Source organism: Plectropomus leopardus, chromosome 10 (assembly GCF_008729295.1).
Source record: "Plectropomus leopardus isolate mb chromosome 10, YSFRI_Pleo_2.0, whole genome shotgun sequence".
NCBI classification, from domain to species: Eukaryota; Metazoa; Chordata; class Actinopteri; order Perciformes; family Serranidae; genus Plectropomus; species Plectropomus leopardus.
Genome location: NC_056472.1, coordinates 11,913,655 through 11,931,745, shown reverse-complemented (window position 1 = coordinate 11,931,745; position 18,091 = coordinate 11,913,655). Strand labels below are relative to the sequence as shown.

The following is an 18,091-nucleotide window of genomic DNA, read 5'->3' as shown; positions in this document are numbered from 1 at the left end:
ATGGTTTCTGACATCCTCAATACATGTGTTGTATTAAGCAGTGTGAATCTGTGGTGCAGTGATGGCGGTTTGTAATACCATAGTGTTCTTCCACTACAGTATATAGCCATGCTTGCACAGATGCGGAAATGTGACTTGGGACATGTGATTTAGATATTTAAGCCCACATCTGCATTTTGTGACGCACATTTACACAGACAGAAAGATAAAATAAAGAAAGATTATTTGCCAAATAATGCCATGCAGGTCATCCTACATTGTTATGTTAACTCTTATGAGCTTGCTACTCCAAAATGTTCTTGTTGGCAGCTGCTGTCATTAACTGTAATGACTCTTCAAGTCTCTCTCTCGACTGTTTTTTGTAATAATTTGATTCCTCAATTATAACAGCTTCAGCCTAAAGGACCTACACTTTTATTCAAAAAATACTACAATAATAAAACTTAATGAATTGAGTAACATTTTTAGCTGTGGGCATGTTGGTTCTGCCATTTTTCATCAACATAACATAGTGTTACATTAGTAAGAATGTTATGATCTATTTGTGCATAAAGAGAGAGATGTTTTTTTAGGATTGTAGAGTTTACTGTTGTTGCTATTATGTTGTGTTAAATAATTGCTATGTGTTTGAATAATTGCATGCAAACTGTTTGAATTCTGTTGACAGTTTGAAGGCAGGAAATACTGCGAACATGACTTTCAGATGCTGTTCGCTCCCTGCTGCCACCAATGTGGTAAGTACAGGAACTGCAGTAACAGAGAGAATATACCATTCATTCATTTTCTCTACTTGACCTTACCTGTTCAGGGTCATATGAAGATGGAACTTGGAGTGTATCCGTGAACATGTTCTCCATGATCTTCTGTTTATTTCTAAGGGGAGTTCATCATTGGCCGTGTGATCAAGGCCATGAACAACAGTTGGCATCCAGACTGTTTCTGCTGTGATATCTGCCAGGCTGTGCTTGCTGATGTTGGATTTGTTAAGAATGCTGGAAGGTCAGTTTCTCTACAACCAGTGGACTACAAGCTGAGCCTTAAAAAAGAAAGCCCTTTGTTAGTCTTCACTGGTGTGGTAGTCAGGGACAAAGTGTAGTGCTGCAGCAAATGTGAAGTGACACACAGAGAACAAAAGAGATGCAGACAAGAGTTTGGATTTTTCAATGCTTCTGTTTTAGTTGCACTTCACAACTAGTTGACATTGTTCCGATCCTTTCTCTCCCACCTTTCCTGTCCGTCTACAACTGTCCTGTCATTTAAGGCAAAAAATGCCCCCCAAAAATAAAAAAAACTTTCAAGGTGAAATGCGTAAGTTGGCTGACCACAGTTTGAGTCACAGTAAGGTGCGAGTTCAGCACAGCGGGGGAAAAAATGCGCAAGCAACCATTTCTTTTTATTATTTTGAACACACAGTAATCCAAGTGTAACAGAAAGACAAAATCCTCTTACTGGGGACTGAGATAATATTTAACCACCAGCAACTTTGGGGTGCCCGGTAGCTCAGTGGATAGAGCGGCGCCCCATATACAGAGGTTGTATCCTCGCCGCAGCAGCCGCAGGCTTGAGTCCAGCCCCGGCCCTTTGATGCATGCCCCCCACCCCACTCTTTCTCCCCCTTTCATGCTCAAACTGTCCTGTTCATTAATGACTGTTCATTATATACTGTCCATAACAATAAGGGAATTAAAGCAAAAAAAAAAATCATCTTTTTTTAAAAAAAAAACAAAAACACTGGCCACTTTGATAAATAAATGTCATTATAACAAAAAAAAAACATTTCAAACACTTATGAGTTACACTGTATGAACTCCGGAAAAAACATTTTCATAAAGGAAACCGGTCACAACAGGCTATAAAACTGAAAGGCATCACTTAATAATAAAAAGAAACTTGTGCTTTAGAAAGGCTGTTTCAATGAGTTCCACCTTGGCTTTATATTTAAAGCACCCAAACATTTATCATCATGATGATCGACAGATCTGGGTAATGCTGTCAAATATGATTTTGATGTGTTTCCATTCACATCCCCTACAACGGTGGAGCGACGCCGACCCACTGCCCTCATCTTACACACAACTCTTGTCACTGCCGTTGTAGTTGTATGGGAACCTGCAGTTGGGTGATTGAGTTCAGTTTAATTTGTGTTTGCCATTGTTTGACTTGCACGCCGATTCACTTTTTCGTGCTCATGTCAGCACACGTTGCTAACAGCGTACAGCAAAAAGGTTTCCAATTGAAACTCACACTTGTGAAATGTGGTTCCACATTACGTGCATCAGTCTACATTCCATATAGTCTGCATGCGGCTGCGTACACCGAACCATGACTCATGTTTAGTGACGTTTTGGTGAGAATGCACGAATCAGTGCAGCCCTCGAACACAGATACTTTACTGATCAAACTAATGGGATCAACAATGCGTAAAATCAAGTATCTTTTTGTCTTTCCTTTTGTTGGTCATTTTCTTCCCTCATCTGTTCCTCTCTCTCCCATCAGGCACCTGTGTCGTCCATGTCACAACAGAGAAAAAGCTCGGGGCCTTGGCAAGTACATCTGTCAGAAGTGTCACGCCATTATTGAGGAGCAGCCTCTCCTGTTCAAGAATGACCCATACCACCCTGATCACTTCAACTGCAACAACTGCGGGTAAACACACACACACGCAAACCTGTCCAGCTGTGTTAGTTTCGAGATCCATTGAGAGCATAAAGGCAGTGGGAGGACAGGGTCATGCTGCAGTAGATGGCGGGTGCAAGCTGCGTCAGGTTGTGAGTTGTCCTGAAAACGCCTCAAGACTTACAGAAAGAAGTCTTTTAGTAAGGATCACGCTTCATTTGTTGTGCAGTCATGATGCTTTCAGGTTTATGCACACTTTGATGGATCCAGTATATTAAATATACAGTGATAAGACAAATTATCCATGTTTATCATAACATTCAAATGTTTTTCACTGATGAAGTGTTTTTATCATGAAATCCAACAAAATAATAAGTGCATCTATACAAACTTCAAACATATACTAAACACATGCAGCTCTTATTTTAATTACCATCAAAACACATTAGCAGGTAATATTACAGGCAGAGCTGTCAATCTGCCGCAACATGACTAACTAAAGACTGCTCTCTGGTGGAGAAACTATGTCATTGCAACTGCATGTATGCTAGTGTTGCGCAGACTACTGAAAATAGTTGAAAGTAGTTAATTAGTTGAAGTTACTAATTACTTCTCTCAAAAGTAATTGAATTACTCTGAATTACTGCATATGAAAGTAAGTTGATAGGAAAAGTAACATTTGCTTTCCTTTTGAATATCTGGTTCAATGCCCTCATTAATCCACACATAGGTCTGCTGTTTCAGTGTTGCTATGGCACAGTGTGGGACAAAAAATGTATCTCTGATTGCACCCATTATAACTATGATGAAAAATAAGTATGGAACAATAAAGCACACTAGATATGTTGTTGTCTTCTGTGCTTAGCTTAGTAGAAGCTTGTTATGTTGCATGATGCTTCATACGATTACATCATAGTCAAGTGTTGTTTCCCTCTTTTTCTGCAGTAAGGAGCTGACAGCTGATGCAAGGGAGCTAAAGGGGGAGCTCTACTGTCTGCCCTGCCATGACAAGATGGGCGTCCCCATCTGCGGAGCCTGTAGGAGACCCATCGAGGGCCGTGTGGTTAATGCCATGGGCAAGCAGTGGCACGTGGAGGTACAATATTTAACTATTATAACCTTAGGAGACACAACTTTAATGTCTATACTGGATTCACTCTCACGTTCATGAAGGTGAAATTGTGATTGTGTTTATTTGTTTGGTGTTGTCTGTTGTGGTCGTTTCTATGTTCTGTTTGAAATCATTATTACTCTGTTTTATATTTATGTAAACAGAAATCTCTGACATTCCCAACATTTGCAGTTATTCTCTAATGGATTTCCTGCTTAAATACAGATTACTTCTTCATATTTGAGGAACTGAAATATGCAATTATTCATTCTTGGTATAAGTTCACTTTAATGTGTGCTTTATGTCTGACTTATATTTTTCCCAGCTTTATCTCCACAGTTTTGTTCAGTGCGCTCCATCTCCGCTCTGTATACATCATCATTCCTCCATCAACTGTCTCTTTGTTTTAGCCTCTTTGGCTTCATCCCACCACTTCTTTCAATCTGTTCACATTTTATGTCCATTTTCCTGTCTTCCACACGTAGCATCATGTGTGCACTGTGTGTGAGCGCCCATTTCAGGGCCACCCGTTTTATGAACGAGGTGGTCGTGCCTATTGTGAGAGACACTTTGACATGGTGAGGGGATTAAGGATTGGCCTGTCGTTGACTGCTGCACCATGTCTCACTTCTCCCTGCCTGGCTAGAATCTCCCAGCGTCCGTACAACAGTTACACTAATATATACCTTAACTACCAAATGGCATCTGTCGTTCCCAACACTTTAGTCTGGAGCATGATCTGCAGGCCAGACTGATATAAACGTATGTCTTGATGCCAGGCCATATTTTCAGCCCAGTTACTTCACTTAAGTTCCAATATTAAGTTGTCAATATTTGTGTGGGGGGGGGGGGGGGGGGGGGGGGGGTCAATACAGTGTAGTTTTGGGATATTTTTCATAGCAATATTGTATTGGTTCAGAGATGCCAAGTATCAATATTTGTTTAAATATGAATTATTAATATTCAAAATAAAAATTAAACTTTTGTTAGCCTCATATAACTTTAAAAAATGCTTTTTCAGTCCAACAGATACATATTGCTGCAATAAAAATGACTGAAGAGAGAAACTTTATCTTTAAAACTTTATCTTGTTAGGTAAATCAGATGTTGATAAATGTTCAACTTGGGGACAAAACTTACAGCTGATAAAAGGTAATAACTTACACTGTATTTCTATATATATTATTGCAATACTCAGCATACTGCAAAACATTTAAAATTGCAATAATATTCTATTGTGACCATCATATTGTGGGGCCTCTGGTGATTCCTATTTCTAATTTATATGGCATTATTTTTTAAAATATTACATATGGAATACAACTAAAAGTAAGCTGCCTGACTAAAGAATGGAGTCAAACTTTTTAAAACATGTTTTTTTTACTATGCTTGATGTATTATATTCACAGAAAAAAATTCATAATGTTAAGAAAGGTGTTGATCCAAGAGGTAAACTTTGTCAAAGACTTTTTATTAACTACAAGAATATTTAAAATAAGAATCAAGAAAATGTATTCTTTATTTTAGGTATTAAAATGGTCAAAATTTGAACATTGGCTGGAAAAAAATGGCTAGCAAAACCGCCCATCAAAATCAGCATGTTTTGACTTTTACAAATCCACACTGGTGTAATTGTACACTGTCATACTCATCAAAGGTGTCCTCATTCACAGACAGTAGGGGTGCTCATTCAGTTGCTTGTGAGGGGAATTTAAGGAATAGTTTATATAGTCTCTGTATTACCCTCCCATTTATTCCTCCCATGTCTGTTTGGAGGATTAGTACGCCCTCTAGAGCTCACTTTGCGGTCCACCTCCTCTACTCTCTGTGTCCTGCTTGGTTGCAGTAACAGGACATCTGGCCTGAACTGATCTGGTTGTGGTCTGACCTGATAATGTCTCAGCTGGACTGTGCTGCTTCCTGTAACATGGTCTGAATGTGATAATGTACTGACTGATGGCTGTGCTAACCATGTGTGCTTGACCATGGGTTTGTTTGCAGCATTTTGTGTGTGCTAAGTGTGAGAAACCCTTCCTGGGACACCGTCACTACGAGCGCAAAGGCCTGGCCTACTGTGAAACACACTATAACCAGGTAACACTCAATCCTATATAGAATATTTATGTTGAACACACAGATAGGAATCCAAACACGCTGTGCTATGTTTTAGCTGATGTGAAAAATGTCTCCATTTATTTTTATGTCATCAAAACAAGATGATTACCAATTTTCAAAATGTGTTATTTCATTCATGAAGTTTAGTCTACATTTGTACACAGAGATAGAGAAAGTCTTGGGGTACGTGGTTATTTTCATTTTCATAACAGCTTCCAAAGAGAGTCATTTTTTCAGTGAATAATATTGCACATGAACCCACTATTTTTATCAGTTATTTGAATAAAAAATAACCCAATACAAAACACATAATCTTTTTGGGTGAGCCTTATAAACAAATTGTACAGGTGTATGTGAGGTATTCTGGGTGAGAACTTCATTTTGTTCCCAGTGTAGTTTCCTTTGTTTCTGGGCATTTTTAGAGCTTTTCTAGACAAACACGAGACTGCATACACAAAGTATCAACAAAATGACTGATTCATCTTGTTTGACTTTAAGAGGACATAACATGCTTTTCCTTATTTTCTGTCATATATAATGTTACAATTAAGAATGTTCATATTAAAATGTGACCAACGTTTTAAATAACAAAGTAAATGCATGTAAAAGTAATGTGCAAAAACCTCTGGCTTCAGACCACTCTGAATACTCTGTATCCAGCATTTCTAATTTGGTTGCAAACTGACGTCAACTCTTGATGGATTCCATTATATGGTCATCTGCTCCAGCCTACTACAGGTGTTTACATCACAAATACTGCTACATGAAGCTACATGCTAATGTCAGGGAAACTATAAAAGTCTCATTATATTCCCCTACAGTCATTCCGCCGGATGCAATAACGGTGCAGAGACGCCAAAAGCACTGGTGTGGAATAACGGGATATGCTGACCAATCAGAGCAGAGAGCCATTCAATGAAACAGATCAGACAGAAGGTGGTGAATACAAGTGTTCCAGCACAGACAGCATAAGGAAAATAATGTGGTTTTTGTGGGGTTTTTTCTCTGCATTTCTGCTTTATTTTGATAGAAAGAGAGACAGGAAAGGCAAGGGACATAGAAGGAGTGACATGCAGCGAAGGGCCTGGGCTGCACTCAAACCCAGCTCAGCCTTAATGTGCATTCAACTGGAGAGCTGGGGCATCCCAAATATCATGTTTTTTAACATAAAATGATCTAATTTTAATGTAGAAGACCAAAATACAAGTATTAAACTGAAAATGTGCATAATAGGTCCTCTAAAATGTCAATCAGAACCATGTTGGAACAGAAAGACCCCCGTTTAGTCAATGTGACGACTTCATCTAGTGTTAGTGGGATTTTTTTCCCCCCAACTTTGTAAAATGCCTCTATAGCCCGTGTTTGTGCATGTTTTTTGATCACAGCATGATATATGAGTCATGATAAAGACTGCCGGTGCTGCATTGTGTTGCAGAATTTAATTACTCATAAGATGTGTCACTGTGTGGCTCACTCTCTGTTTCTCTCCGTTCGTCACACTCAGCTGTTCGGAGATGTTTGCTACCACTGCAACCGTGTCATTGAAGGAGATGGTGAGAAAACTTATGAACTGTTTTGTGGGTGGAGGGGTCATATGTCTATCGTTATGCTGCCCTGTATTTTGATTGTGGCCCTTGACAATTAAAATTCAGACTAGACCAAATCCTCTGAACTTCAGTCATATGACGGTAATTTGCAACAGTGTCTCGTGTGACCGAGTTTCTTTTATTTTGTCAGTGGTGTCTGCCCTCAACAAGGCTTGGTGTGTCAACTGTTTCGCCTGCTCGACCTGCAACACCAAGCTCACCCTCAAGTAAGTCATACACGAGTCTAAGAGACACACTGTAACATTAATACCATCACTGTGGAGTGAGATCAAGCCACACATTTTAACCTAGGTTATGTACTCATTTAGTGTTAGTTATTCGAAGAGTGCCAGAAATTCTCATGTGAGTTGGCCGAGCTTTGCTTGTGAGTTTTCTCTTTCATAACTATCCTGCATCTGGGACTGTTTGCTGCTGTTATCTGTCATTTTTTTCACCTTTCTATTGTAATGCACTGTCTCTGTGGACTCGTTTCTCCAACTCTCCGCTCTTTCATCATCCGTCTTTTTGTCCTCTTGTGTATTTCTCTTGCTCCACTTTTCCTTCCCCTGTCCACTCCAACTTCCTTCTTCTCCTTCTTGCCTCCTTCGTGTCTTTCTCCTCCTCTTCCTCTCCATCTCTCCCTTCTCCCTGCTCCATCAGGGATAAGTTTGTGGAGGTGGATCTGAAGCCGGTGTGTAAGCACTGCTACGAGCGCCTGCCCGACGACATGAAACGCCGGCTGGCAAAGCGAGAGCGAGACTCAAAAGACAAGAAGAAGAAACCACTGATACCTATGTGTCTGTGATCCTCTCTATCTCCTTTCTCCTCACTTCCACTCTTCATCCTTTGGTCAGTTTCCATCTTTCTTGCTGTTTTTTTTTTCCTTTTCCCTTTTCATTGTCATGAAATTTCAAACACGCTCCATGCCACTTTTATTCCTCACATCTCTGTTTTATTTAGTTCATCTGCCTTTCAAACCAAATGATGAAAGCAGAGATTTAGTGGGTGAGTGGGCACAGACCGAACATATCTGAGTGACCTAACACAGGAACTGTGTCGGAACATAACCAGCTTTCAGCCACAAACACTAGTCAGGATTAAGGCTGCTAACCTCTGCTATGCAAACAGGCAAATCAGATCAGTCACATGGTGAAGAGAATGCGTTGTTTCCTGGGTCTCCCGGTCCGTCTGGGCGCAAAGGGTAAAGCCTTAATCACTTCCGGCAGCTTTCTGGCCCCAGCTGTGGAAGTGCTGAGGTCCCACTGGGTTTAACACGTGCTCAGGTCCTGCCAACGATTATCTGCTTTGGGAGCAAATGTTGCCCAGGACAGCTGGGGGGGAAGGTTTAGAGAGCTTGCCAGTGTTAGTGGAGTTAAAGGAATTTAATACAGAAAACAAGCACTGTTGGAGCAATTTGTACCTGAAGCCAAAGCTTCACAATACTCAAACGTTATTTCATTCATAAAAATGTTTAATCTACATTAGTATGCATAGATATAGAAAGTCTTCGGATACATGATTGTTGTCAAGCAAAGCAGTTAAGAGTTTCAAGATAAAAAATATTTTTAAAAATGTTTAGAAATCCCTGACCCATCATGTATAGACATCCTTACAAAATGTTTTAGATGTGCACCTGCATGTAGATCCGCACAAACATAGATATGTTGTTCTGACTTTTTACTAATTGCTTACATGTTTTGGGTTGGTCATCTTGGTAGCCTAGTTGTTAAAATGTTTACCTTATAAGAGCAATATCTGTGATTCGATTCTGGCAGGTGCAACCTTTGTTGCACGTCATCCATCTCAGTTATTCTTTCTTACCATTGTCCTGTCTGTCTCTAATATCAGCTGTCAGTTATGGTTGAAAAGGTCACAAAAAGTCAGTTTATGTGGAGCTATACGATGAATAAAACAAAATGTTTTTAAGAAAGATTTTGCCCCACGTTGTGTTTGACCCTTGGAAATCTGGATTGACATTACTTTTCTTGTGCTGCTTTCAGTTGCCTTTCACAAGGATTTAACCCCGTGAACCCTGAGCAAATTGGTGTGATTTCCTTCAAAAACATTGGGAAAAAGTCAATGAGCAACTTGGCAAGAAATGTCCCACAAATTGCAAGACACTAGAAGATTTAGAGAAATAACTTTAAAATAGCTAGGGGAAAAATATCCAGAGAACTATATTTATAATCATCATGAATATATATTTTTTACAGAATTAGTACAATGTTAAAGCAGTTTTTCAGGTCATTTCCTTGTTATTTTATTTTATTGTGTTTTATTTTATCTTTTACTTTCCAGTTTTTGTTGCTGTTTCTTTTTATTTAAAAAAAAATCTAGCTAATTCTTGGGTCATTTCTTTTTTCTTTGCTTATTGCCTTCTTATGTTTTCGAAAGAAAACAAGCCAATTTGCTCAGGTTTCAAGGGGTTTAGGAAGGTAAGGACAGAGTTCAGTACAACAATGTTACCACTAGGAGGTGTTTTATTCTGATCAAATGGTTATGAAAATAGTAAATATCTGAAAATGCTCATCCCTTTTGACCACAATTTGTTTTATTTTTTCGCCGTATTACATTCACATCAGCATTTGAGTTCATGTGCTGTTTCAAAAGTGTTCTGAAAGGATACGAAGTGTATGATTTTCTACACCAGCAAGTTACTAAACCATTTATTAATGCCAGCAAACATGCATTGACACAGATACTTACGTACCGGTAGTAACAACATCCAAACTCTAACAGTAACTGTAACTCTCTTCCACCAGGAACAAGTTTGTGGAGTTTGATATGAAGCCCGTGTGTAAGAAATGCTACGAGAAATTCCCTCTGGAGCTGAAGAAGAGACTGAAGAAGCTGTCTGAAACAGTCGCCCGGAAGTAAACACACAGCGGAGCAGCTGGAGAGAGGGAGAAATAGATTGGAGGTTGCCACGCAAGTCGCATTTCCAGAGTTGACAATCGTATAAAATAGGATTTTTGTGTTTTATATAATTGGTTAGTTATTTCAGAGGAAAACTCTACTTTATGTCCTTTTAGCTACAGAGAATTATTGAATGAGCCTGAAACTGACCGTCAGGCAAATGGTTGGTCAGTCAGTCAGTCAGTCAGCAGGTTCAGTACCAACCTCTTCAGTGCCTTTAGCTCATATACTGCACTCTATATATCTCACATGCTTGCCTTATTTCAATGTATCTACTAAACCTTAATATAGATGACAATGATGGTGGTCCTGTATTTCAAAATGACACATGAGCTTTAAGAGAACATCGAAATGTTAGATTGGAAAAAATGCGTGTTGACAGACCGTTCAACTGCTCCTCAACTGCTCCTCAACTGCTGGATCTGACTCATGTTACTGACCCTCTTGGATAAAAATGGAGTAAACCCAAAGAAAGTTCTGTGGAATTTGTATATAGTATCTCCAATATTCACTGTTTTTCATCAACATGTATTATTTTATGTATGTGTATTTTCTTTAATATTATGCAAAGTAAGTGTGTTTTTAGCTCTATGAAGTTAGAATTGTGTTTTGCATCTACAGTTTATGACAACATACCATCACCTCCTTAATGCTACAGCGATGGGTGCAACCATCACCTGCAGTATGTTGGATTGCCTTCTTATGTGCTATGCATTTAATGTGTGAAACAATCTCTATGTAAAGTGGTATTTACAGTGAGTTACAAGGTTATTAGGTTCACTTTTACAATCTCATATAATCCAAATAACAGCCCTGAAATATATCCAAAGCTCATGCTTTTCAGTTTTTGTTTGATCTCATTTACAGTAAATACATCATAGCGACGGGATATTGTGATGCAGTCCAACTACGGCTTTAAAAATTACTATGTAGGTGAAGCAACGCCTCTGCTCTGACTCGCTGTCAACAAATACTGAACATAATGAGCTTCACCATAACAGGATTTATTGCATGGCAACTGGTCACTCTGTGTGTCTTGCAGCACGATGGCTTGCAGCATATGCTGAGACCGGATGTTGGAGTAATGTTAGATGTTAGAGAACATGTGTTTCTGCTGTTTGTAATCCAGAGAAAGTGATCCTCTTAGAGAGGTGTACCGACTTCCTCAGGGCTCAGACCCTCTTAGGAAAGAAAGCCAACTGTTGTGAACAGGAAGGAATAGTTTCACTTGAGCAGTATTTTATCACAAAAGGCTTATATTTGCATAGTTTATTAGAAGAACACATTCCACTGTTTTATGAAAATACAAAGCCTGTGTTGCTGGGAATTTCCCCACCTGTGCCGCAACATTTCTCGTATGTCATGTAAAAGTAGAAACTAGCCACTGAACTTCAGCTCCCCTAAAAATAGTCCAGTGGATACTTTTATTTGATATGGTACTACCTGGGCGACTGAGATGACTTCACACAGACAGATACTGCTACTTATACTGTATTTTATCTTCACAATGCTTGTCAAGAGACAATATTTATTCATCTAAACACACCAAAGTGCATGTTTTAAACTTGAATGGAAAACCATTTTTCATTTTATCTAAAGTCATTCTGTAAATTCACCTAAATAAACATGTATAACAACACTCAGTGTGCATGTAGTAATGTTTTTGATTCACAATTTCTCACCTCTCTGTCAGAGTTTCACATGACATCGTCAGCAAATTTTGGAAGCACAGGTGTCATAATCACACAATCACATGTATATCATTTTTTGTTGTGGTTTCTAAATGTTTTTAGCAGCTTTGGCTTCATTGTTCTACACAAAATTTGATGTTTTGACTTACTTCAACTAAAGTACTATTCACTGGATTATGCCTGAAAGGCAATTGTCTTGAATTTGAATTTGTGAAGTCTTAGTTGCCATAAACATTGCATTTAATTTATTCATCTTTATTTTTGTCAAAATTAATCAATGATGTTACCAATCTTTAAAATGAACACTGTACCAAATATATGCACTTATCATTTGAGTTAACTCAATCTGCTAAAAATATTTCTTCATTAAACCTGCCTCTGATCATATGTATTTCCTTTTTAGTGACCTTTATACATAACTGCAGTCCATTAATAAGATTTATAAAAATAAAAAAAAATCAGACTTAAATTTGATTCTAAATGATCTTGAAATAATCTTAAAATGCATCATATTTAAGCGTCTGATACCAGTAGACACCCTGTTCATAAAATTTTAAAAATTGCAGCTTTCATTGGATTTTAATATTTTCCTTTAATCATTAATTTTGCTAACTAGTATTTCCGTAAAATAGCACCAAACAAGGTTTCATTTGTATTTGAGTGGTGTTTTGTAAAATAATATATTACTATCGCTGCAGACTATCACACCTAATGGCAAGAGTGTGTGGTCCAGGTCCAGACAGATGGTTCACCCTCTGGTTCACCCCAGCCAGCCCACCTCTGCTTCAAAATAAACTGCGTCAGCGTGCGTCAAACGGAATCCTCGCTTCTCATTGGTCGAAGAGCCTGATTCAAGTCCCACGTGACCCTCTGCCATTTGACGGTAATGAGACTGCGCAACATCATCATGGGGAGTTAACGTTACGGGTGACAGTCGAACCGATATTAATGTCCGTTTTTATATATTGTGAATCCTCGGTATTCGGTGCACTACAGTCATTTTTTTAAAGTGTTTTTGGAGCCATGCGGCGGAGTAAGGCTGAAGTGGACCGTTACGTCTCCTCAGTACAGAGTTCCTCTCCCTCACTCAAAGAGGTAAGTTGAGCCCCGGCGGCTAACGTTAGCATGCCGCTGCCATCATGTCAGACCACCATGTGTCAGCCAGCCGGTACGAGGAGATAACCAGGGTCAAATAAGCACTAATTGTGGTTTCAGTTAAGCGGACGTTTAATCGGTTGGTGTATTTTTGTGTTCAGTTTAACGTCTGTTAACTATTCCTAGCTAGCAGCGCGAGCGCAGCTAACCGGCATGATGACGCCCGACAGTGTGTCCTCCCCTTTATACTCAGAAATGCGCGGCATGAGCAACTAGCCGTGCTAGTTAGCCATCCGTAGCAAAGATAGTTTGACTATTTGTACAGCTAGCGGTGTTTTTGTTTTACACCTGGAACAACGTTGCTTCAACCCCCTCTTTTACCAGAATGTATGCCACCGGAGCTGCACTCAACCTTATTCAGAAAACCTGTCATTTAGTTTAATTGACGCGTTGTCTGTAAAGAGAAGTTTCTGGTCTGTCTGGTACATAGCTAATTTAACGCCAAAATTCTCTAAACATTAGCTGAATCTTTAACCATGCTGATAAGAAAACGGACACTGATAACCTCATATATGCGTAGTTCAGGTCATTTGACTTTGTGGGAATGAAGTCATTAAATTACCCTGAGCTACAGGAATGACAAAGTCGAGAAATCACAGTTGTAGTCCTTGATTTGAAAATTCAAAATTTTAGTTTTAAAAAAAAGTTACAAGTGTCCATGTACAGTTTAAACATGTTAAAATCTGATGCACTTTACCAGATTATATTTTAATGCTAATTCACACCGGCAGTCCCGCCACACTGAAGAACAAACACACAGCACAATAACATATTAATATGAAGTTGTACAAAAAAGAAAAACAAAAAGACACAAGACAAGTAATACATACAATAGCACATGATATAAAGTGATACACAAAAAGAAGACACAAGACAGACAGTGCAACATAAAGCTGCACAAAAAAGCACATCTCTCACAAAACATGCAATATAAAGCTAGACACAATAGTGCATTACAAGTGAATGCTTGTGAAATTAAAGGAAGTTATAAAGTCCAGGTTACGGGTGACATCATACAATATTCATAAAAAACACCTATGCATTTATCAATAAACTCATATTAAAGTCAAATATAAAAAATAGATGATAATTAGGTACATTTAAATGATTTTAAGCCCATGCTCTAAAGTGTCTTATATACAGGGCTTAGATCCTTTATAACATTTGTGTGCTTGGTAATTCTTTGACTGTGCAAATTGAATTATTCCAGTTCTAGGCGTCATACACACATGGAACCATGTACCCATGTATTAAAGGAATAGTTCATATTTTTTGGGTTGTAGGTGGATTGTATGGATCTCATCAATTTATCCATTTTGATCTGCTTATCCTGGGTTGGGTTGCGAGGGCGGCAGGCTGAGTAAAGTGCTCCAGATGTCCCTCTCTCTAGCAATGCTTAGTGACCAGCTCCTCCTGCGGGGTCCTGAGATGTTTTTAATTACAGACAGTATATTACACACAGTAGATGTTAGTCGCCACGCTCTCAAATTGAGGAGGCAGGCTGGAGTTCAACATGGAAGCTAAGCAATCTATCGGAAATGTTAAATACTTAAAATATTCCTAATGTAGTATACACTCAATTGATAAAGATTTTTTAGATGTAAGTAAAAAGGTTTTGTTGCTGACCCCCATCCACAGCAGTACATGTGTCGGACTCCAGTCTGCATCTCCAAACTGGGAGGTGTGCCAACATCTCCTGTATGAAATTACAGGCCATGAATAAGTACGCCATACAAGCCCAATTAAAAAAACAAATCTAAACTATCCCTTTAAATCTCATTAAACAATGCTAGCTCTAGCATCAATTCATAAATGGTGATAATCCTAAAACTATGTCTGCGCATGTAATGTTTGCTTTTACCACATCAGGAGGGTAAGTGAAGAGTCATTTCTATCTTGGATAATATCTCCCTATGTGACATCTTGTGAGTCAACTTTTAACTGTAAATGATCTTATCCTTTTCCCTGCTAGCTAACATAACAAGCAAGATAAATAGGATTAAAATTATTCAAAACATTTTTGCTTCATTGATGTTCATCCTTAGTGTTTTCTCTCCACAGAAGCCAGTCAAAGGGTTTTTATTCGCTAAATTGTACTTTGAAGCTAAGGAGTATGAACTTGCAAAAAGGTAAGCATATAAGTTTCCCACTTGTTGACTGAGTGTGTTGCTGCCTCTCAGGAGGTCTCCACTACACTGACAGTTGCCTTGTTATGCTCTTCTTAGACATGTATCGGAGTATCTCAAAGTCCAGGAGAGGGATCCGAAAGCACACAAATTCCTTGGACAGCTCTACGAGAGAGAGGGAGACATCAACAAAGCAGTAGGATGTTACAAGGTAAGATGGGGAAATATGTTCAAAACAAAGCCTGTCTTTTTGAAAGAGTGCGATGGAGTGATGTGCTTCTTGAAATCAGAGTTCTCTTCCAAATGCTTTAAAACAAGGCCAATGAAAGTCTGCCACAAACCCTGCATTTGACATCAGTAATTGCAGGGTTGGTGTTTCAAATTCTTACACCTTCTGTACACTTGTGAAAGTGTCCTTGATTTTAAAATTTCACCAGGTGTCCAGGCTAGTCTGTTATCATGTAAACGTGAGCCATTCAGGTTAGAGAGTGCAATGTACGTGAGTACAGTCCCTTAATTAAGGCCAGTGCTTAACTACAGTTTCCCTACACATTTATCAACACTGGCATACAGTGCAATCAATAAGTATTTGTACATGTGGCTTTTGTATTGTTGCTCAACACATTGTGTAGTAGAATACAGAAAAGTGCTGACATTATGCTTAAAAATAATAAATAATTTTAAAAAAATGAAACGTTAGATTTATTCATAAAGCTAGACCTATTCACATGGGATTAATTAAAAAAAGGGATCAATCTGATTATTGCCTTAAACGAGCCACATGATGCTTCATGTTAATTAAGATCGTTCTGGAAAGGATTTTATTAAATAAAAAATTATATCAGGTAGTTCTCTAATAGTCAGCTTTTCCCCCCAATCTTGTTAGCTGTACATTAAATGACTTGACCTCAAGGCGGCCAACTCTACAGCCTGGTTAGAAATCTGTGGCTTACGTCACAGCTCATGGATGCCAGCATCTGACTCTCCTAACATCCTTATTTTTAATTTTTCAGTTTCTTTTCTTTTTTTTCTTTGAGTGAACAGACTCTGAGTTAGGACTGTGTGTCAGCAAAAATGCATCCCTGTCTCGCAGGTTTGCTAAATCTATTCAGTTTTGCCATCACACACATAGAAAGTGCACAGAGCTGAAGAAATCAATTCTATATGAAGAGATCCATTTGAAAATACAAAGTGTCTGTTTTGTAACAGTCTTTATTATTGCTAGACCAAACAAACAGGTATTTTGGGCTGGCATTAATACCAGTGCAGGGAGGGGAAAATACAAACATTGTCCTGTGTGTACTTGAATTTACTTAAAGGCAAATTACATCTAAATTTGAAACAAATTTTGTATGCTTTCTGTTCCTGCTCACCATTTTTCAGAGCAGCGACACAAAGATTTAGATATTTTTCCCTCCTTCTTTGGTGTGAGTTATGTGAAATATGAAAGTTACCAACACAGATTTAGATTGAGACAGTAAGTAATCCACCAAAGTGAACATTTTATGCCCATTGTTCTTTTTGTTTTCTAAAATGCAAACAGCAAAGTCCAAGAATTGATAGTCAGCTATCAGAAATGCTCAGATAGGCTTTGTTAAAGTGTCAAGTTTTTATTCTCTTATCACAACTTGGAGAGACAAATTTTGGCAGAGCATATAACTAGGATTTCTTAAGTAAATTTATTTCAACTTTTGATAAATTACATTGAAAATCAAGTCCAGAGCCCCCCAAAAATCACAAATCTTCCTCCGAGGGCTTTGTAGTCTGCTCAATGTAAGCCACCTTCTTGCTTTAGACGCTCAACTCATCATGTTTATTCAGTAACCTCATTTGGTCTCTCTGATATGATAAAGGGAGCCATCAAACTCTTGTCCTTTCCCACTTCTCTCATGTTTTGGATGTCGATTTTGAAGGAGTATTATCCTTTGAATCAATCACATGTCTGCAGGCTTTTTCATAAACTGACACCAGTATGTCTGCACCTCTATGTGTTTATGTAGCGTTCAGTCGACTTGAACCCAGCCCAGAGGGACCTGGTGCTGAAGGTGGCTGAGTTACTGGTCAGTAAGCAGGAATGTGACAGCAGAGCAGAATTTTGGGTGGAGAAAGCTGCCAAGCTGCTACCTGGAAACCCTGCAGTCTTCAACCTGAAGGTGAGGCTCCTCTTCTGAACCTCCAGTAGGACCTCCATCAATCACTGCATCAATAAACTATTGAAGTCATCATATGCCACTCTTTTAAAACTTTTTTTTACTTGTGTTTAACTACCTGTAGGAAGGAGGTGCATATTAATTACAGTTGGAAAGGACGCCACACTGACAGTCTTTGGTTTATCTGTGTTCTATGCAGGAGCGTTTGTTGAGTCGTCAGGGTCAGCCCGGTTGGAACCGGTTGTTTGACCTCCTCCAGGCTGAGCTGGCAGCGAGGCCAGCTGACGCCCACGTGAACGTGAAGCTGGTTCAGCTGTTTTGTCAGGATGGACGCCTGGATGAAGCTGTCAAGCATTGCCTGGCTGCTGAGAAAAGGGGCATGCTGAGCCAAAGCCTGGACTGGTACACAGTGGTGGTGCGCACACTGCAGGTCAGCATGTGTTAATGTTGTCATTATACCAGAATTTTAAATTTCAGTCCTGTACTAGTATAATTAAAACAATGATGATACTTTTTTCAATAACATGACAAAAGAGGGAAAAAAGGAGCCAGGCACACAAAGTAGAATAATTTTTTTTTTTTTAATTTTTTTTTTTTTTAAATGAACAATGTGCACACAGTCATT

The 18,091-nt window shown here is 38.8% G+C and overlaps 2 protein-coding genes across 6 annotated transcripts in view; both read left to right on the top strand.

Annotated features, from left to right (window-relative positions):
* LOC121948778 (LIM and senescent cell antigen-like-containing domain protein 1) overlaps nt 1-11,983 on the top strand; it is a 35,862-nt gene extending 23,879 nt beyond the window's left edge. For 4 of the 5 annotated variants that reach the window (XM_042494242.1, XM_042494243.1, XM_042494241.1 and 1 more), the window contains exons 3-11: nt 668-734; nt 879-999; nt 2,497-2,646; nt 3,562-3,712; nt 5,729-5,821; nt 7,347-7,395; nt 7,580-7,655; nt 8,089-8,277; nt 10,191-10,278. In XM_042494242.1, the coding sequence (XP_042350176.1) occupies nt 668-734; nt 879-999; nt 2,497-2,646; nt 3,562-3,712; nt 5,729-5,821; nt 7,347-7,395; nt 7,580-7,655; nt 8,089-8,233 (852 nt within the window). In that variant the 3' untranslated portion in view covers nt 8,234-8,277; nt 10,191-10,278. Of the gene's footprint in view, nt 1-667; nt 735-878; nt 1,000-2,496; nt 2,647-3,561; nt 3,713-5,728; nt 5,822-7,346; nt 7,396-7,579; nt 7,656-8,088; nt 8,278-10,190 lie in introns of all 5 variants that reach the window. The other variant, XM_042494240.1, reaches the window with a different exon arrangement.
* Nucleotides 11,984-12,934: 951 nt separating this feature from the next.
* ranbp2 (RAN binding protein 2) overlaps nt 12,935-18,091 on the top strand; it is a 30,414-nt gene continuing 25,257 nt past the window's right edge. The window contains 5 exon segments of the mRNA XM_042494554.1: nt 12,935-13,130; nt 15,252-15,319; nt 15,416-15,527; nt 17,317-17,469; nt 17,666-17,896. Of these exon segments, the coding sequence (XP_042350488.1) occupies nt 13,059-13,130; nt 15,252-15,319; nt 15,416-15,527; nt 17,317-17,469; nt 17,666-17,896 (636 nt within the window). The 5' untranslated portion in view covers nt 12,935-13,058.